General features: G+C 48.8%; 2 protein-coding genes across 11 annotated transcripts in view; one reads left to right on the forward strand and one right to left on the reverse strand.

The window, feature by feature from the left end:
* Positions 1-88: 88 nt before the first annotated feature.
* On the forward strand, positions 89-18969 carry DDX11 (DEAD/H-box helicase 11). Of its 3 annotated transcripts, none has more exons than XM_030040141.2 (26): positions 89-274; positions 540-776; positions 1145-1231; positions 2869-3026; positions 4160-4205; positions 4749-4856; positions 5418-5505; positions 5991-6193; positions 6773-6925; positions 7029-7075; positions 7876-7955; positions 9256-9300; positions 9423-9490; positions 10040-10078; positions 10559-10682; positions 11224-11361; positions 11822-11934; positions 13333-13405; positions 13775-13878; positions 14664-14813; positions 16776-16844; positions 17030-17130; positions 17553-17637; positions 18131-18206; positions 18387-18541; positions 18666-18969. In XM_030040141.2, exons 1-26 carry the CDS (start codon positions 125-127, stop codon positions 18693-18695), a joined length of 2727 nt encoding a protein of 908 aa, XP_029896001.1. In that variant the 5' UTR covers positions 89-124; the 3' UTR covers positions 18696-18969. The 3 variants fall into 3 exon arrangements, with proteins under 3 accessions (XP_029896001.1, XP_029896002.1, XP_040985431.1); XM_030040142.2 differs by having other exon boundaries at positions 11227-11361; XM_041129497.1 differs by lacking the exon at positions 540-776.
* A 941-nt stretch (positions 18970-19910) lies between these two features.
* WASHC1 (WASH complex subunit 1) overlaps positions 19911-22874 on the reverse strand; it is a 45404-nt gene continuing 42440 nt past the window's right edge. For all 8 annotated transcript variants that reach the window (XM_030040145.2, XM_030040146.2, XM_030040147.2 and 5 more), the window contains exons 8-11: positions 22553-22717; positions 22040-22198; positions 21300-21368; positions 19911-20707 (exon numbers count right to left, since the gene is read on the reverse strand). In XM_030040145.2, the coding sequence (XP_029896005.1) occupies positions 20556-20707; positions 21300-21368; positions 22040-22198; positions 22553-22717 (545 nt within the window). In that variant the 3' untranslated portion in view covers positions 19911-20555. The remainder of the gene's footprint in view (positions 20708-21299; positions 21369-22039; positions 22199-22552; positions 22718-22874) is intronic.

The following is a 22874-nucleotide window of genomic DNA, read 5'->3' on the forward strand; positions in this document are numbered from 1 at the left end:
CGGCCGCCGCCGGAGGAGGCGCGGGCCTTCCGCTCGGCGCCCGCCGTCACCGGGGCGTCACGGGAAGGGGGCGGGGCGTCTCCGGCGCTCGGTTCGAAGCGGGGCGGCGGCGGCGGCGGGCGGGATGGAAAGCGGGACGGCGGCGGCGGGCCCTGAGGGGGGCCGGTTCCCCTTCCCCTACACGCCCTACCTCATCCAGGAGCGGTTCATGGCGGCGCTGTACGGCGCGCTGGAGGCTGGCCGCGTCGGGATCTTCGAGAGCCCCACGGGCACGGTGAGGCGGGACGGCGGCAGCCGCGGCCCGGGAGGCCGGGGCGGCGGCGGCGGCGGCGGCAGGGAGCCGGCAGCCGCGGGGAGGACGGAGGCCCCTCTGGGAGGGGAGGGACGGTGGTGGCCGGGGAGAAGGGCCAGGTCTGGGCCCGACCCCGCTCCGGAGGGTCTGTCACCGAGCGGGTCGGCCCAGCGGAGGGGCACGGCTGCTGGGCGAGCGTCGGTGGTGGCAGCCGCGGGAGCCTCGTCTTCTTTATTTTCTGTGGCAGGGAAAGTCACTGAGTCTTATCTGCGGGGCCCTTTCCTGGCTCCGAGACTTCGAGGAGAAAAAGCAGCGGGAGGAGGCGCGACTTCTGGCACCTGCGGAGAGCGGGCAGGAGGGCAAGAAGCCGCTGACTCCAGCTGGGCCAGCGCCCCCGGACAGCAGAGACGCCGCTGGGGAACCGGACTGGGTGACGGCGTTTGTGCAGAAGAAGGAAGAGCGGGACATGGTGGACAGGCTAAAGGTTGAGAAATGCTCGTATGCAGAGGATGGGTAAAACAATGAGGTGTGAGGATCAGAAAGGCTCACGTCCTGGGCAATGATTGGAAAAACAGGCGAGGCAGACTTTGGTGGTGGTCCTTGTCTTTCACGGGACTTTGTTTCAGTTATGAGGGATGAGGCATTGCCGTGCAGGTTGCGTAAGATAGAAAACTATATTGCTCTGAACACAGTAACCTATAATAGGCGTGCACTCCAGGAGAAAGGGACGGTGTACTGACAATTTTGTTTCAGAGTTAATTTTTTTCTATACCCAGGGCATAAGAAACTAATTATACCCAGGGTTTAGGTCTAAATACTCTTCATCCTTCCTTCACTCTCCCTTTATTTTAGGAAGAGCAGATCAGGAGGAAAAAGCGAGAAGATCGTCTTGAGAAAATTCGCCATAATGTACAGTTAAAATATGCAGCGAAGAGGAAGGTGAGTTATCTCGCAGAGATTAGAACTTTCTGTTTTGGTTACCTCGAGTGTTGTTCATACTTGCTTATGTCTGTGACTTCACACTGAATTTTCCAACCTGTCTGTTTGGGGAGCTCTTTGTATTAAGTTGCTGAAATTGGCCATCCAGAATTTTTTATTAGTTTTCTTTTTAAAGTACAGATGTGAAAAACAATTTGTGCATAGAGAATTTCCTGTGACAATGTTTGTGTGTGGATAGAAAGGGCATGTGTTCTGATGGCCTTCTGGCCCTCTGCTTTTGTTTTAAAAGCTTTAATACTTGGATTTTTTTTTTTTTTTTTTTTTTTGAAAGCTCTCTGTTTTATGAGCATGTGTGAACACTCTGTACTTCTGGAATAAAACCTGTAGAACTGTGATTAAATTTAAGATCATGGGAACAGAAGACCCCCTCAAAAAAGCCACATCAGGCTTTGGTTGTATTTTGCTCACCACTAGGGAGCGGTTGTATTTTTTTACTTTCATTGCAAATGTGATTGTTTTGTTCAGAAATGTCTCTTTTCTACATACAAAAAGTTCACAGATATATTTTCCTGCCAGTTAGATGGGTGAACTGGCCTCAGTACTCTTGTCTCTAAGAGCTTTTTGATGGTGAGTCAAACTTCCTAAAGATACCCCCTTCAGGTCCCCAAACAGGCAGATTTATTAGGCTGCCAGGCTATTTGTTTCTAGTGTGCTCCATCTCGAGGGCTGTGTTACGTTTTGGTCAACTCCTGTCAAAAGGGTATGGCAGAAATAGCAAAGGTTCAGAGGGGAATGGCAAATAAAAAACAAATCGAACAAAGAACTGTTGTCTCTTAAGAGGATGAAGAGTATGTAAAATGAGAAGCATGACAAGAAACAGGAAAGCAAATGAGAGAAATACTATAGAGATTTGGAAAAGCAACTGATTCATCTCCTCTGTAGTGCTCGCTAACTGCGTTTTTTCATAATGCCATGGTAAAAAACTGCTCATTGATATTAGAAAATACTGTTTTCAGATTGAAAAAATGAACTCTTCTTTATTAGAACACAAAGTTAATCAGAAAACTATTCTTCAACAGTTTAATGGAATTTTTATAGAGGGGTAGACCTGTGTTTGCTAGAATAAGAACCACATAACTGGAGAAAAAAACAGCAAGAGGAGTCTTGTGCTCTGTGTTCTAAAATAGGTGCTGAGTTTATCCTAGCTTTGAGTTAAATGTGGACAGAGTGTTTGATTATGTCTTTATATGTTTGTTTGGTTGCGTTTATTTGCACACTGTTTTTTCTCAGGCGCACATCTTTTATGGGCCACTTTAAGCAACTAATACTGGATTACATGAATATTGTCATTTCAGAATCTATTAGTTCAGTGAGCTTTTTGCGTAGAAGGTTTTTTATATTTCCCCTTTGTATATGTCTGTGAGGGCAACTCTTTAGTTGTTGGTTACAGCTGCATTCTGTGGGGCTGAACAGCTTCAGACACCCTTGGTGCATTTGCTTGTCCTGCTAGGGGTTTACCCAGCAAGCCATTCCCTGTGTTATGTGTGGGGGGCTGTGCTGTCTTCTGACCTGTCCGTGGCATAAAGCAATACCTCTCTTTCTGTATGAGAAATAATGTGATGATGTGTTCCCTTCAGAGATCTGAGGAGGATGAGACAAAGCACCTTCTTCAGCTCAGCAAAGAGGTTCTTTCAGAGGGAGCTGGGGTGGATGTTCTAGAGCAGCTGGATCACAATGAGGAGGAGCTGATTCTTGCTGAATATGAGAGTGACGAAGAAAAGAAAGTGGTATCTGGGTAAGGACAGGGACTGAGAGTGTTCCATGCCAAGGAAACATGTTCTGTATCATTTTTGGCTTGCCTTGATTAAAGAGCTTTCACCTGTGATTGTGCACAATCTGGAGTTTCTCCCCCATTCAAGCTGTGTAAGGTAGTGGTTGTTCTGGGTGTTTGTTTAACTGGTTGGTTTGGTGGGGTTTTTTTTGGGGGGGGTGTTATTGTTTCATTTTTTAAGCTTTTGTTAAACTGATCGGAGTGACCTGAAGTGTTTTCTGAGAAAGTGCATCTTTCTTAAAATGTGTGGCAAATGTCCTGCCTTTATCCATGCCTGGTTTCCCAAAGAATGCCTCTGGATGTTGAGTGAATGACTTGATCTCAAGTTCCTTGCATTAGAAAAGCAAAACCACACTCAGGGCATCAGAGGAAGCTATGAGTCCTGCAGATTAGCACTGGCATCTTTTGATACTCTAAAGGGAGACATTCACATTTCTGAAGACTGAGCTTCAGCATGAAAACCCCATACACACTTTTCTCTCTCATACATTTGCTTTATGCAGAAAGCCAGAAGCCATACTTCAGCATGAAAAGTCAAGTACATTTAAAATACGAATTTACTAATTAGTATCTAGACAGAGCCTTCTGCCTTAAAAATTGCAAAACACTTAACTACTTTGTTTATATGTAGTTTATCAAACATTAAACTGCCGTTGCCTTTGAGGAACTCTATGGCAACTAAATATCTTCCTGAAGCTTTTCTTTATGCAATAGCTTGAGGGTGGTAAATTGTCTCTAAAGGGAAAGTTTTACAAAAATAAATAAAAAAGCTCACCGAAAAATAGTATAGCACTGATTAGCTTATGCCCGGGGCTTAGAAGCCCCAGATTTAAAAGAAAAAAAATAAGTTCTTGAAGTTGCTAAAGACAGAGCCCTACAGACATTTTTCTTTTAAAGAGGAGGGCTTGACTTGATTTGTGCACACTTACACTATTCTTAAAAAGTTGATTTTTCTTTTACCTCCCGAGTTAAGATCTGAGGCTCTTCTTGAGATGACATAACCATCTCTCTTGAGACCTCTGTCTTGTAGTAGAGCATCATTTGATTCTAACTGTCAGTCATTTGCTGAAAGGAAACTGAGCTTTCTCTTTTCTTAGGCTGGAGGAAGATGATGATGATTTGGAAGAGGAACATGTGACTAAGGTGAGATGAGGAAAGTAAATAGTGCCACCTCATAGAACAGTGTGGGAGTGAGCAGAATTATGGCTTCCTTGCACCCTTCCCAGAGTCATGTGGTACAGAAGGATTTAGGAACTAGCATCCAAGAATTGCCACGTTTGTTGATAATAGCAACCAGTTCTGCTGTGCTCATCTCCTTCTGGACTACACTGGCTGCCTAAGCAGCTTGCTCTGCTAATGCTGCTGAATTTTTGCTGTGGCTTGCTGTAAAAATCCACTGCAAGTAACAGTTTTTTATTACTCTCCAATGGTGAGTCCCTGTTTTTATGGGGACCTTGGAAAATTAAATGGAAACAAAGGCAAATGCATAGGAGAAAACAAAGAGAAGGCTGTTGGCCTCAACAGTTGTAAGGTGACACTCAAACACCTGCCTTCCCTTGTATTTTTGAAGGCTTGAGCAAGATTAACCTTGTTGAGGTGCTTGACTGCTTCCTTGCAGGATTGGTTGCAGGTAGGAGATTGGCTTCCATGTTCCTCTTGTCTTCCCTTTGTTCTTCCTCATTTTAGATTTACTACTGCAGCCGCACTCACTCCCAGCTGTCTCAGTTTGTGCATGAGGTGCAAAAAAGTCCTTTTGGCAAAGACACTCGTCTGGTCTCCTTGGGATCCAGGCAGGTATGTGGTATTGTTTATAAAGGACCAAGAGTGCATGTTAACTTAATGTGAGAGACTTTGTGAGGAGGTGTGTGGAAGTGACACCACAGAAGGCATCTCAGGGATTGACTGAATCTCCCATTGAAAAACTAAAGCAGTCACGGATCGTGACACAGATCTGTGTGATGTATGTTTTTCTGAGAGCTCTGTTCTGGCCATTTACCTTTGATGTAAATGCAAAAGTCTGTTTTACCTTTCCTGATGTGGAATATTACAGATGTCTGAGTCACTGGGAAGGTGCTTCTCTTAGTATTACTTCTGGCAGCACTTTTTAGAAGCTGCTGTGTAGCAGTGAGCCATCTCAGTGCACCTTTTCTCATTTTTTTCCTCCTTGCTAAGTTTTTATGGGTTTCAAGCATATTTGTAGCAGTTAGTATGCACAATGTCTGACCGATAGACTTTTCCATTTCAGAATCTGGCCTGAGACTGCTTTAAAGAAATCTTTTATTGTACAGCAAAGGGTGGATATGGAGCACTCGGTTCTTAATTGACCCCCTACCTTCCTCTCTTTGCATGTCCAAGAATCTATGTGTGAATGAGGAGGTGCGACGCTTGGGGGCTCTCTCGCTCATCAATGACCGCTGCATGGAGATGCAAAAGAACAAACATGGTAGGAACACTTCCAGCCTGGGGAAGCAATTGCTGATAAAACTGGTATGAGAGTCTGGAGATAGCGCGCACTGTCAGTCGGTTCTAGCAAGAGGGTGGTAGGAGCTTGAAAATGGCAGGTTGGAGGAGCAGAGCTAGAGATCCTCGGTGCTTTTACTTTTCTTGACCTCCAGGCTAGGATGCTGACATCTTTTTCTGAGTATTTTCTGAGTGTCTTAAGTTGGTCAGGACTTCTGCAGCGGAATGATACTTGTCTTTGTAACTTGGTACTAGCAATGTTGGAAAATGTCACGTGGCTAAATCTAACTGGCAAGAGTACTGTCCACTGTTGAGATGGAAATGTTACTGCTGAATAATTTTTAAATAGATGATAGGTCAAAAATACACATGACAAAGCCTGCTTTGAAATCCAGCAGGTTTTGCAAAATGTTTTTTTTAGGCTATCGTGTGTATTGCTCATAGCTTTCTTTTGATTTCTGCTGTTAGAAAAGAAGAGTGATGAAGAGAGTGAAGGGAAGAAGAGACGTGCAAGTCGCACCGTATGCCCGTTTTATTCCTATGAGCAAATGCAGTTTCTCCGTGATGAAGTTCTAGTGGAAGTGAAAGATATTGAGCAGTTGGTGGCTTTGGGAAGGGAAACCAAAGCCTGCCCATATTATGGGAGTCGATACGCCATTCCTGCTGCTCAGGTAAGGTGTACATATTTTTAGTGGAATTAATGCCAGGAGCTCTAAGAATAAACCAATTGCCTGCTCCCTCCAGTACTGTTACTCAATATTGTGGGAGTCTGTAAATAGGCTGCATTTCTGTCAGCTGTAGTTTTGCTGAGAAAGCAAAGGAAAATGAGAATACCCATTTGAAGTTAATAGGGAGGCTGTGAGTATGTCTCAGCATTCTGAAATACTTGAAAGGCTCAATAACTCTGAGGCAATACTGATGCATGAGTGTAATCTTAGCTCTTACCACTGCTCTTCTTCCTTGCTTGGTTCTCTATCGGAAGACGTGCTTTCAGTGCTTCAGAGGAGATTCAGAAGGTAACCTGAACTGATATGCAGTTGTAGCATAATGATTTCTCTTCAGCTTACATCCCAATGCCTCTCTCAAGCATGTGCTCCTGTCTCTCTTCCTACCTTTCCCCTAATAAGAGTAAGTAACTTGACTGAATTCTGCGAGGCCACCTGATATGGGCCTTTAATGAGCGGTTGGGGAGTGCCCTAAGTTTGTAAGGATGAGAGCTAGAATCAGGGCAGTGTGTGCTTCTCCTGTAGCTGGTGGTGCTGCCCTATCAGATGCTCTTGCATGAGCCTACCAGGAGTGCTGCTGGGATCAAGCTGAAGGACCAGGTCGTAATCATTGATGAGGCCCACAACCTCATAGACGCCATCACCTGTATCCATAGTGTGGAAGTCAGTGGCTCTCAGGTGAGTCATAGCCTGGCCTGTTAATCATGAGCGAGCTCTGCATCCACCAGAGCGCCCTTTCTTGACTCCTTTGTAATAACAGCTTCTTTTTCTGTTCGTGTAGCTGTGCTGTGCCCATTCCCAGCTGTTGCAGTACATGGAGCGATACAGGTGAGGATCTCAGAGGAAAAGCGCAACAGTGGCAGCCAGTGTGGATGCTGTGGCTTGTCTCATGTCTGCAGGGTCTTTCTTGCTTCCCCGCCCCCCCCCCCCCCCCCCCCCCCCCCCCGGAAAGTTATTTGCATTAATCCTTCTGCAGATGAAAAGCCACTTGCTTCGTTATCTCTGTCTAGAATCTGACTAAGACTCATGGGGCTGGTATTAAGCAGTGAGAAGGGGGATACCCCGAGGATTCTGGCTTTCCCTTATTCTCTCAGTTCCTTTCCCAATATCTCCCTCTAATCACTCCTGCTTTGTGATGCAGGGTTTCAAAAGATTCAGTCTTTCATGTCTCCCCTTAGTCTTTCATGTGCTGACTGGCATTATGGCAGAGGCAGTAAGCTCTGAGGAGGAGGAAGCTATATGTGATTTTTGGCTCTGCGTCTTGTCATCCCTGCAGTGGTTGATTATTGTGCTCAATGCTAATAACTTTGAATTTGTGGAGCACTACTGCAACAGGGACTTCAGGCATCACTGCCATTGTAATAAACAAACTAACTAATATGTGAGGAGAAAGGCAATGGTAGGAACAGTGTGGGGTGCATGGGTGAGTGTTCTGGGGTGACCTTAGGCAGGATATCCAGAGGTCTATGCCCTGTCACAAACAGGGAGAGCGAGCCTGAAGAAATCATTCTCGGTTCCTGTCTCTCCCAAATGAAGGGGAGTTCAGGTGCTTTTGTTTCTGCAGCTCAGCTGCTCGAGTTACTCCCTGAATATGTTTTGGGGCCTAATACTTGTCTCATTTTTCATAGGAAACGTTTGAAGGCAAAGAACTTGATGTACATTAAGCAGATCCTGTATTTGCTGGAGCGGTTTGTGGCCATGCTGGGAGGTAAGCAAACCTATTTCTGTCTCCAGGGATGCTGATAGGCTCTGAGCTAGTTGGTGCTTCCTCAGGGCACTGTCCCCCTTCCCCCTCTGCAGAGACTGTGGGGAAGTGTTGCTCATGTATAGGTTCAGATGCCAGTAATTTTAATTCTCAGGCTGTTTTCTAACGTGGGGATGTTGACTGGTGTCTGCCTGAACCCCTCTCTTTGTTTGACTAGCTGAGGAACGGCAGATGACATTGTAGTTTGGTAGAGGCAGTTTCTTTCTCTTTCTGTGTGGTTTTCAGATCTGATTTGAGTGGGGACAAAGTAGGATGCTAAGCGAGGAATACAGCAGATGTGTGACAGTGATCAGGACAGCACAAGAGCTGCACAGAATAAATCTGCTGGGTCATCTGGTAGCAAGGCCTCTACCTGTGACAGGCATGCCTCTGCAGAATGAATCTTTCTTGAGTGGTGCCTTTCCTTTGTGAGAAAATTTTATTTTGCTGGGATTTCAAATCCACTGGAATTTGCAGGGCTTCTTTCCTCTAATGATCTGTTTGCTAGACCTCAGTGTATCTTGAGGACAGCCTGTCATAAGTTCATAAAGAACTTCCTCCTTGCCCAGGGGAAATGCAGCTTTTTGGGGCAGGGTCCTGGTGGTGCTCTCTGCCTTTCTCTCAAATGTATACTTCTCTTCCCCCCTCTGTTCCTGCCACTCTTCCCCACACTCAGTTAAGTGCTTTCATTAGAAAATGCAGCCTGTGTACAGCTTCATGATTGAGGCTGCAAAAGTGAGATGTGAGGTGGGTGTTAAACACTAGGACATAAAACGCAGTGATTGGCAGCAATTAATCCTGTTCTGGCTGTCGGGGTCTGGGCATGGAGCTGTCCTCGGGTTTTCCCCTCTTCCCAGTCGCCTGCCAGCCTACGCGCCTCCCAGCTCCCTGCTGCTGCATTGAGGAGGGGTGATGGATGCATTGCAGTCCCTGTCCCTTCATCTTTGCAGCATGATGACTACATAGTGTGTGAGCATTTGTATGCACCCACCCTACCTGCTGCCTCTGCTACAGAAGGAATGTAGGTGGTGTTTCTTAGGATGCAGCAGCACACTTGTCCTACAATGTAGGGCTGCCCTACAGGGGAAATGAAAACTGAGCAGGAGCTGATGTTTTGTCTGTATAGCTACATTTTGCAGATGTGTAGTTATTTCTTGGTTTTTGTCCTGGTGCCGTGTCCCTTTCAGCTCAGTTGTTAGTCTCTTGCTTAATTTTGAAACAGACCTGTTATAAGCCTTCCTTGAATTGGTTTCATGTTTTACAGGTAATGTGAACCAAAATCCTAGCTGTCAGGCGGTTTCCCAAACAGGTAAGACTGGAGTGAACACCTCGGGTATGCAGCCATCAGTCAGGGACATGAGTGTGGGCAGTAAGGGGCTGCAGGCCCAGCAGCTAATAATTTTTTTTCTCCTTTCCTCCCTTTTCTTTCAGGGACAGTGCTAAAATCCATCAATGACTTTCTATTTCAGAGCCAGATTGATAATATCAACCTCTTCAAGGTAATGCAAACATCATCATCTGCTAGGGCACAGGTGGTGGTGACTGGTTCAAGGTTATCAGGAAGTGTGTTTGAGAGCTGGAAGTAGAGCCAAGGCCCACATGGCAGAATCTGCTTTCTAGCAGATTCTCCCCGGCTCCCCAATGTGTAGATCTCTTCTGCTGCTGCCTAGATAACAGTGCATTAAAGCTGGATAGGTGGTCTTGGGGTAGAGGGAAGCAAGCAATTAAACATGTATGAGTGCAGAGGCTGTGTGTAGGCAAAGCTAAACTGTAAGGGTTGAGGATGAAGAAACTATGCTATTCCAGTAACCTAACCCATCACTCGAACCTCCAAACACAGCACCTAAACACAGTGTGTTTCCATTCTGGAAGCAATGCCTTTGTAATAAACTGTTGTCTGGGAGGCAACGCTCATGAAGAACTGTGCACCCCTCCCCAAGAGCACAGCAAGAACAGCAAGTGATATCCCTGCTGGACAGGGATCAAGGGCAGCAGGATGGGAGAAGGGATGTTGAATGCCAGTTCATTTTTCTGTCTTCCTCCAACAGGTTCAGCGTTACTGCGAGAAGAGCCTCATCAGTAGGAAGGTACTGCCCCTGAGGCTTTATGGTCAACAGTGTTCAAATGCTGTTTCACACATTGAATTTGAAGTGGAAGATGCAGCAGCTGGGGTGGGAGCTTGTCTTCTACCCTGCTCTGCAAGCAAAATGGTTCCTGCAAAAAGCACTTTATGGGCAGATTACCTTTTGCTTATATAGCAAAGAAACATACAACATGGTATACCACAGTATTCCAGTGGGTGCTAATTCTGTGCTGCTTGGCCTCAAACCTGCCGGCCTGGTAGGCTGCACTGCACTGGAGGAACAAACATCAGAGCCTTGTTTTGGTTTTGATTCAATGGGTGGAGGAAAGTAATGGGAGCTCTGGTCTGTGCTGATAGATTCTGATTGGGCTGGTTTGTGAACACCTACCAAGGAACTTTATTTGTGGCAGGCCAGCAAACCTGTTTTTATCTTGCCTGATTCCTGCTGTTGGTAGTCTTAGTCCTTCTGGCTTTTGCCTGGCAGCTTTTTGGGTTTGTGGAGCGATATGGAGGCCCTGCCACAGCTGTGAAGACCAACAAGGAGAACCAGAAGCTGGCTGGTTTGCAGAACTTTCTTCTGACCCTCCATCGAGGATCTGATAAAGAGGGTGAGTTCAGACATCCTCCACTTGTGTATCTGCAGACAAATTGAGGATGTGGAACCTGCATCTATCTGCATGAGAAAAGGGGGGAGGCAGATTTGAAGAAAGAGAGACTCCAGAAGCTCTCCTGCACAGGTGTTTTTTGATATATCTAAGTAGATGACCTAGGCAACTATACATATGATTAGATGATCTCCTGAGGTCCCTTCCAAGCTGAATGATGATGCGATTCCATGTTTACACTGCACGCACTCAAGCTTTGCATTGCTGTGACCTGCTGGCTCTGGGACCAGATCTACCATGGGTAGCTCTGTTTAGTGTTGCCAGCTACGAAACCCAGATCTATCTATCTTTTTTTTTTTTTTTTTTCTTCCTGGCAATGAGACAGAATTTGGGTTCTCTCCTTTATTGGGTCTTTGCTTTCTGCCTGCATATGTAGACTAGGTATCGTGTTCCTGCAGAAAGGACCCATCTATGTTTTGTGCTTAGTCCCTGTCTTCAGAAGTGTGGCCTAAGTTGCCTGCCTCTCCTTTTCTCTTCGGGCCAGCAGGTGCTCCCCAGATCCCTCCCATGGAGGCTGAGAATGACCAGCTCCGAACTGCCTCTCCACTGATGCAGATTGAAGGATTTCTCTCAGCCCTCACGAATGCAAACCAAGATGGCAGAGTCATTCTCAGCAGGCAAGGTACTGGAAAGGGCAAGCTGGGGAGAGGTGGCAGGAGTTGCAAGCAGGATGCTTCACTAGCAGTGAGGGAGGAGATCGAGCCTGGGGGAAGCCTGCAGCAGTATATCCGTGGTGTCTGTGATGCAGGTTAGCAGGCTTGGTCTGTCTGAGGATGCTCATGAACCCAAGGAATTCTTAACCAAGGGCACTGGGGCCAGGTTTTGCAGAACTCTGCTCCCACTTTGGATGTCAATTTTTGTCGTGCAATTTACTGCATCTTTTCTATGGCTGCAGCAAGATTTGGAAGTAGAAGGTAACCTCCAGGCTGGTGTTACCTGCTGCTGCCTCTGGCAGTGTTGAATAGCAAGTCCTTGTTTTGAGAGGTGGGGACCTGCCAGAGTGCCCAGAGCAGGAGGGAGAATCTCATATCCCCGAGTGTGTGTCACAGCTAGCTCCTGATGCTGTTTCTCTCCTTTCCCAGGCACAGTTGGTCAGAGCAGCCTCAAATTCCTCTTGCTGAATCCAGCTGTCCACTTTGCCAAGGTGGTGGAAGAATGCCGTGCTGTAATCATTGCTGGGGGCACCATGCAGCCGGTGAGGGAATAAGGATGCTATGCTGAGGTGTTGGGAGGTCTCTGGTGCTTTCTGTAAGCAGGCATGGAAAGATAGCAGCTTGGCCCCACTGGGTTGTGCTGCTCTTCTCACTTCCCATGGTGTGTGTGGGAAAAGACCTCTCCTACCTACCTTTTTATCTCCCTGTACAATTTCCCTGCATGAGGTGTCATGTTGCCTGTTTGTGCAAAAAGTTGTAGGTGCAAGGGCAGGATTGTCCTTGTCAGCCTTTCTCAGGACAATACAGGCTGAGGCTGAGCTCGTGATAGGTTGGAACTAGCACAGATAGTAGTCAGAGGACCTTGTAAAACCATCTGACCTTGTAACCGGACAGGGATCCCACAGGGACCATCCCATAGGGGATCTTTCAGAAAAATCAACACCTCAGTATTGGTATGGTGGCAGGCAGCTTATCATCCCTCTCCTGTTGCTTTGGTGCCTGAGAGACAAGCGTGTTTGTGATGTAGAGATGCAGTGGGGCGTGTCAGGTATCCCAGCTAGTTACATTTATCCTGTTCCTGGACACGAATGTCCTGAGATTTCCTCTTTGCTCTCGTGGTGACAATGGGGGAAAGGAGGGTGTGAAGCGCAGGACCTCCCTTCTGGAAGGCTGCCGTTCCAGCTTTGAACCCTTCAGACCGCAACTGGGAGAGAGGATGTAGTTGCAGTCCAAGCTGTGGTCTGTGCCGCGCTTGGGAGTCCCGGTAACGGGTTTTGGGGCCTGGGGAAGTCTGAAATTGGAGCCCGTTGGGCCAAGAGAGGCTGGCCGGTTCCAGGCAGGGGACCCGCCCTGGGCAGCAGGGCCACGGCGGGCCCTGGAAGGGGAGCCCCCCCGCCCCCTTCACGCCGCCCGCTGTGCTCGGTCCAGCTTGCGGGTCCGCCCCGGGCGCTCGGCCCGGCCTTGGCGGGGGGCAGGCGGGCCGGGCCGGGCCCCTCGCCCCCGGGGCAGGGCGCGGAGCAGCGCGCCGGGCCGGGCCGGGCAGGGCCGGGGCGGGCGGCCGGCCGGCAGGGGGCGCCGCCGCTCCTCGCCCGGCGGAGGCGCGGGGGGGGGCGGCCGGGCCGGGGCCGGGGGTCTCTCCGCCCGGCGGCGGCCGCGGGCCGTGGCTGACCTTGCGGGATGTACGCCGGCCCTTCCTCCTTCGGCGCGCCCCGGGCTCCAGCTCGCCCCCCAGCCCGGGCTTGCGCGCTCAGCGCTCGCACGCCCTTGATTTTCTCATCGCGGAGGGAGCCCGTCTGCCCCGGGCCCGCAGCCCACCGGAGGGAGCTGACCCGCTCTCCCTGCCTCGCCGCTGGTGCTCAAGGAGCAGCAGCAGCAGCGTGGCTGACGCAGTGTCTTTTGGGACGCTCGTACTTTACCCCTCTTCGGCTTCTGGTTCGTAGGTGGCTGATTTCCGAGAGCAGTTGCTGTCCTGCGCTGGTGTGGACCCTGCGCGTGTGGTGGAGTTCTCTTGTGGTGAGTGTGCCGGGGGGGGTCATAATCGGTCTCTGCGAGACCCGAGCGTTGCGCTTGGGTGCTGTTTTGTCAGCGCTCTAAGCAACGCGGCATCTTTCCCAGAAGTCATGGCAGCAAAGGGGTGCCGTGCTAGTTCCCTTCCACTCTGAGCTTCCTCAGTGGTCTTGGCCAGTATCAGCAGGCAGCGTGCCGTGCCTTCTTCCCAGGGGCTCAGGGAATGGAAGTCAGAGCAGCCGAGTGACTTAGGCACTTTGCCGTAGCCAGGCAAACGTGTGCCTCTGTCGCTGCACGCAGGTAAAGCTGAAGAGCTAGTGGGGTTTGTGCCAACAGCAGTGATGTTGACTCTCACTACTTCGTTTTTGTTTCTAGGACATGTGATTCCTCCAGAAAACATTTTACCCATAATCCTCTGCAGTGGTCCTTCCAACCAGCAGCTGGAATTTACCTACCAGATGAGAGACCTGCCCCAGATGGTCAGTCTTTCCTTTTTTCCCTTCCTTTGTATCTCTTTTTTGCCTCACGTGCTTGTGTTTTGTAGGACAGTGTGCTCTCTGTTTGAAAGGTGGGCTGAGAAAAAGCCATTGGCAAGGGAAATCCATAGGATTTGAAGCAGGTGTATTGCCAAGTAATTGGGAAAGAGTAGCAGCAAAAGGGGTTTTGAGCTACCTGCTCAGAGATGAGGAATGCTAGCAACACCTGTTTGGCTGTACTGAGATCCTGCATTTGTGTGCTGGGCATTAGAAGGAGATTTCTGACTCTGCTTCACAGTTTGAAGGGCTCAGTGACAGTGGAATGTGGCAGACCTGCAGAGTGCAGCCCAAGCCATAGGGGCAGCAGCAGATGTTTCTGCCCTTTTTCCTTCTTTCTTTGGTGGCCCAGTAAGCACTGAAGGCCAGACACCAGATCCGCTCTGCCCCTGCTGAATTTCCACCAGATGTGCTAGCTAGCTCTCCACACGTGTTCTAGTGTGACAGGTCCCATCCACTGGGACCACGGACATAAACCCTCCTTTCCTGAATGACCACTGCTCCACAGTGGTAACAGAAACCCTGGATTAGGAGGAGAGGCCAAGCTGTGAAGAGCTTTTTGGTGATGCCCAGCTCCCCTAGAGAGCTCTCTTAGACCTGGCATGTTTCCCACGTTTTTCCTCCCCTAAGGCATGTCATAGGGAAAGTGTGATTCTGGGATTGAGCACAGAATTGGAGTGGCGTTAGCTGGAGCTCCTGTCAGCTGCAATATCCTCTTGTCTCTCTTGCAGATGGATGAAACAGGTCGAATCCTTTGCAACCTGTGCAATGTAGTCCCAGGGGGTGTGGTGTGCTTCTTCCCCTCCTATGAATATGAGAAGCAGGTGTATGCACACTGGGAGAAGACGGGGCTGCTCACCCGCCTGGCAACTAAGAAGAAGGTAATTGTGCAGCCAGGGGCAGTTGGTACTTTAAATGGAGGTTTCAAAAATCAAACAATTATCTATGCATTACAGGCCTCTCTCGCTGAGTTTTTCTCATATTCTGCACAGCAGAGCAGAGCGGATGTTTATCTAGCCAGTCCCTCCAGTAATGAATAAATGATACTTCCCGGGCGGCTGATCACTGAGCTGGGGTCTAAATTAGATTAAATGCAGCTATAGATTCTTTAAGTGCACAGTCTGTGTAGTGGCCATGGGGGAGACAATCTTTGCTTTCCATAGCCAGCAAGCTTGTTCCCATGTGGCTGGGGGGCTGTTCAGGTTCTCTTACAGGGAGTTTGTTTTTCCCAGGCTCAGCTATGTCTCCCTTGAACACAGACCAACACAACTAAGGGCTAGGCAGAGTGGGACCAGACTGCAGTTCATAGGACAAATGGTGGGGTTTTTTTCTGGTAGAAGTGCCGAGATGAGAATTTAAAGACTAGCAGTGGTGACTCCTGTTGAAGAATTGGTGAGAAACATTAAATAGGGACATCACTGCAAATGTAAAATTTTTGCAATGACTCTCAAGTATTTGAAGGTTGAGTATTGATGGTCAGGCAGTCCGACTGTCTCAGGGTGTGGGGCAGAGATCTTGGATCATGTGCCGGGGAAAAAAAAAAAGCATTACGTGTACCCTGGCTGTGACTTCCATTTACCAAAAGCTAAATAACTTACCACATGGATTAGGAGAGCACAGTCCCAGGTATTTCACAGCCCTTGGTGCAGGCATTCTGGCATGTGGATCTGCCTGTAGGTTTTTGTGGTGGAAGCATTATGCTTCAGCTTTTCCATGTGTTTGTACAGCTATCCCTCATAGTGCCTTTCAGGTGTGTTCTGTCAGGGTCCCAACAGTCTGCCTGGTGCCTCCAAGGCTTTGTGCCACAAGCACACAGCTTGCTCTACCTTTCAACTCTGATTTGTTCTTGTTTGGCCTTTGCAGTCTCCAGCAAATTGGATATGCATTAGCAAAGCAATTTGGTAGAAGTGCAGCAAGTGTGACTTTCAGCTGCCCACACACAAGATCGTATCATAGCAGAGGAAGGTTAAAGTCTTTCCTGAGGTGGCTGTGGTGAGATCACACTGAGATTATATATAAATTACACAGAGAAAATTAACTGCAGTCAGAGGATTAAATAGCTACTGTTTAATAAGCTAAACAGTTTTGACTTATATTTGTAATTAATTGCCAGTTATTTTTCTACTGAAAGACTGATTCTGGCTGGTAAAATTTGATAGTACTTCTTGCTAACCGAGAGAAAATAGATCCTTTAGGTTCTTTACTGTCACAGAAAAGACAGATGTACCTCTTGTTTACTAGGAAAACAACTTGTGATTTAGGCCAAGGTGCAGCATCTATCAAAATGCAGCTTAATTAACTGCAGGCGCTTTCAGTAACTAATTAGGCATGCTAGAATAACATAAAGAAATATTACTTTATGTATGCTTTGCATAGAAAACTAATTTATTCACTGGACAAGGGGAGCTATTACTTGGAATTAACTGGTGATTTGAATTGATTGGTCCTGCCACTGTCCTCCAAGATCTTGCAGCTGGAGGGTCTCCTCATTCCGCTGGACATTTATTCATAGGTGGAAGAGGTGCACATTGCTCTCCTGCCTTTCAGCTCTCGGATTACTTGTAACTTCTTGCAGAATTAGACAAGTATGCCAAAGCTGAAAGGGAATGTTGGAGGGGCAGGAGCAGCTGCTGCTGACTTCAGAGCCCAGTTGAAAGTGCTGTAGTGAGCATGCAGCACGTTTCCAGAGTGGAGGGGAAAGGTGCTGGTCAAGTTGGTTTTTCACGCAATTTGCCCTCTCCTGATCTTAGTTCTATGTGCTGTTTAATGGCATGGGAGTAAAATGATTTGCTTTCTTTAAACTGCTTCCTGTTGCTCCAACTGATGCACTGTGCCTATGACAGATCTTTCAGGAGCCTAAGAAAGCCAACCAGGTTGAGCAGGTGCTGGTGGAATATGCCAAGTGCATAAAGGTAAGTTGAGCTGGCAGACTGGTGAGAGTGCGGCATCCCAGCTGCGTATGGGAGTGCTGCTAAAGAGGGCATTGCAGCTTTTAACAAGGAAAGAGGGCTCTAGCCCAGGTGTGGGAGTGTTTCTGAAGCACAGAGATCTTCTTACTTACTAGAGTAAGTTTAAGTTGCTGGTCCCTCTTCTCCAGCGCTGCAGCCAGGCAGGAGGACAGATGACAGGGGCCCTGCTGCTTTCTGTAGTTGGAGGCAAAATGAGTGAAGGGATCAACTTCTCCGATGACCTGGGAAGGTAAGGTGGCTGTTCCTTGGAAGGTGAGCACTGGGCTTGCGGTGTGGTGACTCCAAGCGGGATGGACATGTCAGTATTTGCATAGAGAGAAAATCCTGGGGAGCACATGGCTTGGGCTGATGCTTAAACCAACAGGACCAAGTCTGCTGGGTGGTATAAAAGCCACTTGTCCAGACTACTTTTCATGTGAGTAATGCAGTTAGGTTTGCTGTGCTAGATAATACCTTGTTCTGGCACCCTGAATCCCTCTGCGGCTTTCCTTTCAGAATGTGCTTGTCAGACTGCTGTGCTTTATTGCCGCCTTTGGTTTTCAGGGCTGGCTGTCTTTCAGGGGTGCACTGACCTCTAATTTATCAGTCTATTGGCAAAGTGCTCTAGGATGAGACATTAAGAATAATGCAGTCCTCCCTTATCCCTTGCAGGTGTGTGATTATGGTGGGAATGCCTTACCCCAACATTAAATCTCCAGAGCTCCAGGAAAAAATGACTTGGCTTGACAAAACAATGGTAACAGAGACACGCCTCTGCTTGTTTCACTTCTGCTTTTTAGTATTAACTTTCCTCCCAGTACGTGAGTCCCAGGGCTGCCTTCGAAGATATTTTTTTTTTTTTCCCCTTCTTTGAGCTTGCCCTCGTTTCCTAGACTGCGTAGTATCAAGAGCACAGCCCCCTCCACACTGCATGTGTACAGGTGGCCCTAAATACAGGGAAGCAGCTTAGTGGAGGGAAACACTACCTGGAACTCTGAGTTCCAAGGGGAACTGGGCAGATGGGTACAAGTTTGCTGCCTTCAATGGCCTTGGGCTGGCTCTTTGTGAATGCTCAACAGAGTTTTCTGACTGCAGCCTTTCTTCTGTCCCTCCCTACTCTCAGCTTGGGGTCTGCTTGGCCACCCACTCACTCTGCAGGGATAAAAGCATTTGCTTCACTTTGTCATTAAGATTCCCTAGTTTGATTCACATCTGCCTCATGTTCAGTCTTACCTATTTCTCCTTTCCAGCCCAGAGCTGCTGGCCAGGCACCTAGCAGAGTGCTGATTGAAAACCTGTGCATGAAGGCAGTAAACCAGTCGATAGGTAATTCATCCTTCCTTGGACAGGCTGGGGGATTCGAAATGTGACTGCACTGAAGTAGGAGGGTGGGAAAAAGGATGCATTACCAGTCAGTCTAAGTACAGATGATGGGAACATGAGCTTCCTTGCCTGAGAACAAACACCTGAGTGGGCCATTTTAATGTGGTTGTACACTCTGTACAGGCAGAGCCATTCGCCATCAGAAGGACTTTGCAAGCATCCTGCTCCTGGACCACAGGTACGCACGCCCTGCCATCTTTAACAAACTGCCACAGTGGATCAGGGAGAGAACCCAGGTGAAACCTGCCTTTGGATCAGCTTTTGCAGAGTTAAGAAAGGTCAGAACTTGTATCTTATGTACGGCTACCAAAACTGTTTCCCACTGCACTCATCTGTACTTTTCTCAAACCTTCACTTTAGAGTAAGGCCAGGGATAAACTGTCTGGTTTTGTGTGTTCCTAGTTCCATCGAGGGAAATCGGATGCTTTGTGATGTGGACCAGAGAACAGGCTGTAGGTCAACTCTGTGAGCTACGCCTCTGAAGAACACCCAAACCTACACAAGTTCCTGCTTTACTGTACCAAGGAGTTTGTGAATCTCCGCCTCCTTTGTGGATGTTTGCTGTTCAGTATCTGAGCTCTATGTTGGTAAGGCAGCCTTCAGCACCATAACCAGGAGGGAAACTGGTTGTAGGTCTGAGGCAGGTTCCTATTTGTTTACAGCTGTTAAGGTTTTATTTAAATTGATTAAATATTTTCAACCCAAACACTTAAGTATGGGGAGTATAATTATTTTGACTGAACACATACATCTGCCTTTTCCCATCAACAACCAAGTGTAGGGGGCTTGATGACCAATGAAAATACAGAGCTTTTCACAAGAATTGTGAACTATCAGGCCATTAGTTTGTGTCATGTTGTCATTACACAGTCAGACTGGTAAGACGTGGGGCAGTTATAGGTAACATTTCTTATCCCCTTCTTTCTACCTTGCTTCAAGCAGTCAAGAGATTAAAGAAGCAGTTCATTCTTTCAACAGGAATAAAGATATGGCCATAATATAGTGCAGCACTTCTTTGCTCATGCTTAAGCACAGGATTACTCTGCCCTTTTTACTGCCTATGTTTTTTAATTCAGAGTAACTTTCTGTGGAAAATGGTAAAACCTTCTTTTTACTTTTTTTTTTAGTATAACTTTCCTGGGCTTCTTTCCTATGTCACAGATCAGTGCTGGAGGGCAGTGATAACAACAGGGACAGCTATGTAATCCCACAGCTGTCCCCAGCTCTTTCTGTTATCCTGAGCAAGTCTCTTCCCAAGAGCTTCTTTTGCCTCCTTGCCAGTTTCAGCAGCTGGATGCTACCTCTCAAGGCTCTTCATTGTGAAGAAAGCACTTATAATTAGATACAGAGCTGGTACCCACTCCCTGTATGTTAATTAGACCCACAGGGAAAGAAACAGCTGCTTCTGAGAAACTTCCGTTGTGGGTCTCCTGCCCCCTCAGTGGGTACAAACCCTACCATCTGGCACAAGCTCTGCCTTAACCCCAGTGAAAGCAGCAGCAGGGGTGGGGGGCACCTGCTTGTAACAGCTGGTGCCCTCCAGCCCTGTGGCTGGTGGTGCTGGGTTGTAAGGCTAGCCCCCGCCTGAGATGGGAGTGGACAGCTGGGCTCCCCCTTAACAGATGCTTAATTGAGCACGCTTCCTACTTTTACCAAAGTGAAGGCTGCAAGGACCTGCTTCCTTCAACTTTATTGAAAGTTTTCAGACAGCAACAGGCAAAGAATCTCCATAAGCCAGATAGAGAAAGAAACCATCATGTACAGAGGCAGCAGGAATTAGACTCCTGTGAAGGGACACACACACTCATTCTCTCTTCTAGCAACAACCAAGCAAACAGGAGCTTCAGCAAGCAAGCAGCAAGGAGACAAATGAGGCAAGGGCTGTTTGCCTGCAAGAGATGCTTTTGCAGTCATCACCAGTCACATTAGGAAAGACTGAGAGCACTTTAAATCAGGAGCAAAGCTAGTTCTGATCCTCTGAGCACAGGCTGCTTGACTGCCCACCAGCTCAGGCAGGATTTATTGCACCAGCATGAGCCACAGCAGCATTTGAGATGGAATGTAGTATTTGAGGTGAATAGCAGACAGCAGAAGAAAAACCCTCATTGATAACTATAACCTCAGCAGTGGTTAGCTCATGTTGCTCCTGCTCCTCTTCTAAAAGAAATGACAGGCTCCCCCCCGCACCATGCCAGTGCCCACCCTCCAGGAGGTACTGCCACAGGCTGGGGTCTCCCAAAGGTGCTTAGTTCAAGAGTCCTGGGATTCACACAGATGCTCAGCTGACCCCATCTATGACTCCCAGTCATCCTCATCCTCCTCACCTATGGGCTGCTGTGGGGGTGGGAGGGGTGGTATTGAGTCCGACATACGAGCAAAGGCACCAGCAGGACTTCCAGGAGCATCAGGATTTCCAGAGGCTCCAGGCCCCTTCCCTGAAATACCTGTGAGGGAAGGAAAATCGCCAGTGAGTGACATCTGGGGACTAGAGAACACAGAGGGAAGGGGAAAAACCATGCCTCATACCACTGCTCCCAGCACCCAGGTAACCCAGGCAAGCAGAACAGCCAAAATGCTTAAACACCACCACAGCCCTGTGCCAAGGGCTCATTTAACCGAGCAAGTCCATGTCCTCCTCCACCCTGTGGCCAGGCACTGAGGGGTGATGCTGGCCCTAAATGCCCCAGGTACCTGCCAAGGCCTTGGGGCAACTTAGGTGCCCCCCCCACGGGCGAGGGCCCAGCTGCCCCAGCACTGAATTAAAAAAAGACACTGCTGCCCCTTCCTCACAGGTAGCTTTCAGAGTCCATCCTCTGCCTTAGGCACACAACCTCCTCCAGTGCCTCCAGCTGGACTTGAGGTGGACATTCCTCTGCTCACCCTTTGTAAAGACACTCCCACCCGCATTGTGGCACACTTGCCAGGGAAAGTGTCTCTGTTCCTGTTTCTAGGGCTGTGGCGGACACAAGTGAGGTGCCAGAAAGTGCTCTCCCTCTTTCCTAGGGGGAAGGAGCAGGCCACCCTGCAGGACAGTACCTTTGCGCCTCAGCACCAGTTTGTTGAAGAGATCTGACATCAAATCTCCACCTTGTCCTGTAGCTCTCACTGAAACAGAGCAAAACAAGTCAGACAAGAAGTGTCAGACAAGAATAAGTGTCAGTCTGAACCTAGCACTATGGCAAAAGCATTCTCCTGCAATACTGCCTTCAGATTAAAGAAAAACACCCCAAACAAACCTCTAATCTTGTATCACACTCCTAATCTCTCCCACTATAGTCCAGTTTCAGGTCAGGAAAACACCAGGCACCGCAGGGTAACAGCATCTTCTGGGGAAATCCAAAAGTGGAATTTCTTGAGGGGCAAAAGGGGCTGGGCATTTGCAGTCTCGTTCTGCCAGACCAGCTCCATCAAAACTCTCCCCAGCTACCTAAACCAACGTGCTCAAACCAGCTCGGCCCTGCCCCTCTTGGCCCCAGGCTTTCCTTTGTGTGTCTGCCCCCACGCAGCACACAGGGCACGCATGGAAGTTTCACAAGACAGAGCTGGTCTCCATCAAGAACACGAATACCCTTCTGGCAGATGGGGTTTAGCAAGTTCACAGAGGTTTGGCTGAATGGGAAAAAACCCAAGACCTACACCAGCCTGTGAGGAGAGACAACACCTTTCCACTCTGTATATTCACTGTGCTCCTGGCTTGCCCGTCTCTCCCAGAACTACACCCCCCCAGCCTGGGGCAGAGAGCAAGGAAGATCGGTTCTGCCGAAGAGCCTCAGCACCTTGTTCTTGTTCCTTCTGCTTCTTCTTCTCCAGCTTCCTCTCCTTGACACTGCGGAGGTTGGCCTTCCCAATGCCGCCGGCCTGGCGGATGGACTCCAGGAGACTGGCACGCCCAGTAGAGGGGTTCACCACCTCCTTCGGGGCTCCCTGGACCGAAGCTGCAGGGACAGGAAGGACAGGCAGCAGCCACAGGTCAGCACACCAGCTTCAGGCCCAGCCAAATTCCCATGGAAAGGGCTGCTCTGATACCCCTCCAGCTTCTGCTCAGGGCTGTGAGCCAGGCCCAGCCACCTCTCAGTGACAGGCTTACGCTCAGCCCAGCCAGCAGAAGCCCTGCCAAGGGGGAACTGAAGGCTTGCAGCTCCCAGGCAGGCAAGAGCAGCTTCTCCTCCCACTGCAGCTTCCCTCCTCTGCCGGAAGGCTGGGAAGCCACAGGGAACCAACCAAGGACATGGGCTGAAGCCAAGGAGTCAGATTCTGCTGGTGAAGCTGTGGAGATGCCCAGCCCTTACCTGCAGGCACTGCATTGCTGCTCTCCTCGCTCGCTGTCCGGGCTGGCTCAGAGGGAGCTGTGGGCTGGGGCAGGGGCGGTGGAGGAGGCACAGTAGGTGGCATAACAGGAGGCGGTGGTGGAGGTGGTGGTGGAGGCGGTGGCAATAGCTCAGCATCTTGAAGGTCTGAAAGATGAAAGAAGTTGCATCTGAAGTGTCACAGAGGACAGCACACTGAGAGCTTCAGCTCAGAGCTTCGCATGCCTCAGCGGCAACAGATCAGAGTCCTCAGCAGGCACTGTGCAGCAGAGCACTCCCACCCTGCGCAGCATCTCTTAACAGC

Source organism: Aquila chrysaetos, chromosome 17 (assembly GCF_900496995.4).
Source record: "Aquila chrysaetos chrysaetos chromosome 17, bAquChr1.4, whole genome shotgun sequence".
Taxonomy (NCBI): domain Eukaryota; kingdom Metazoa; phylum Chordata; class Aves; order Accipitriformes; family Accipitridae; genus Aquila; species Aquila chrysaetos.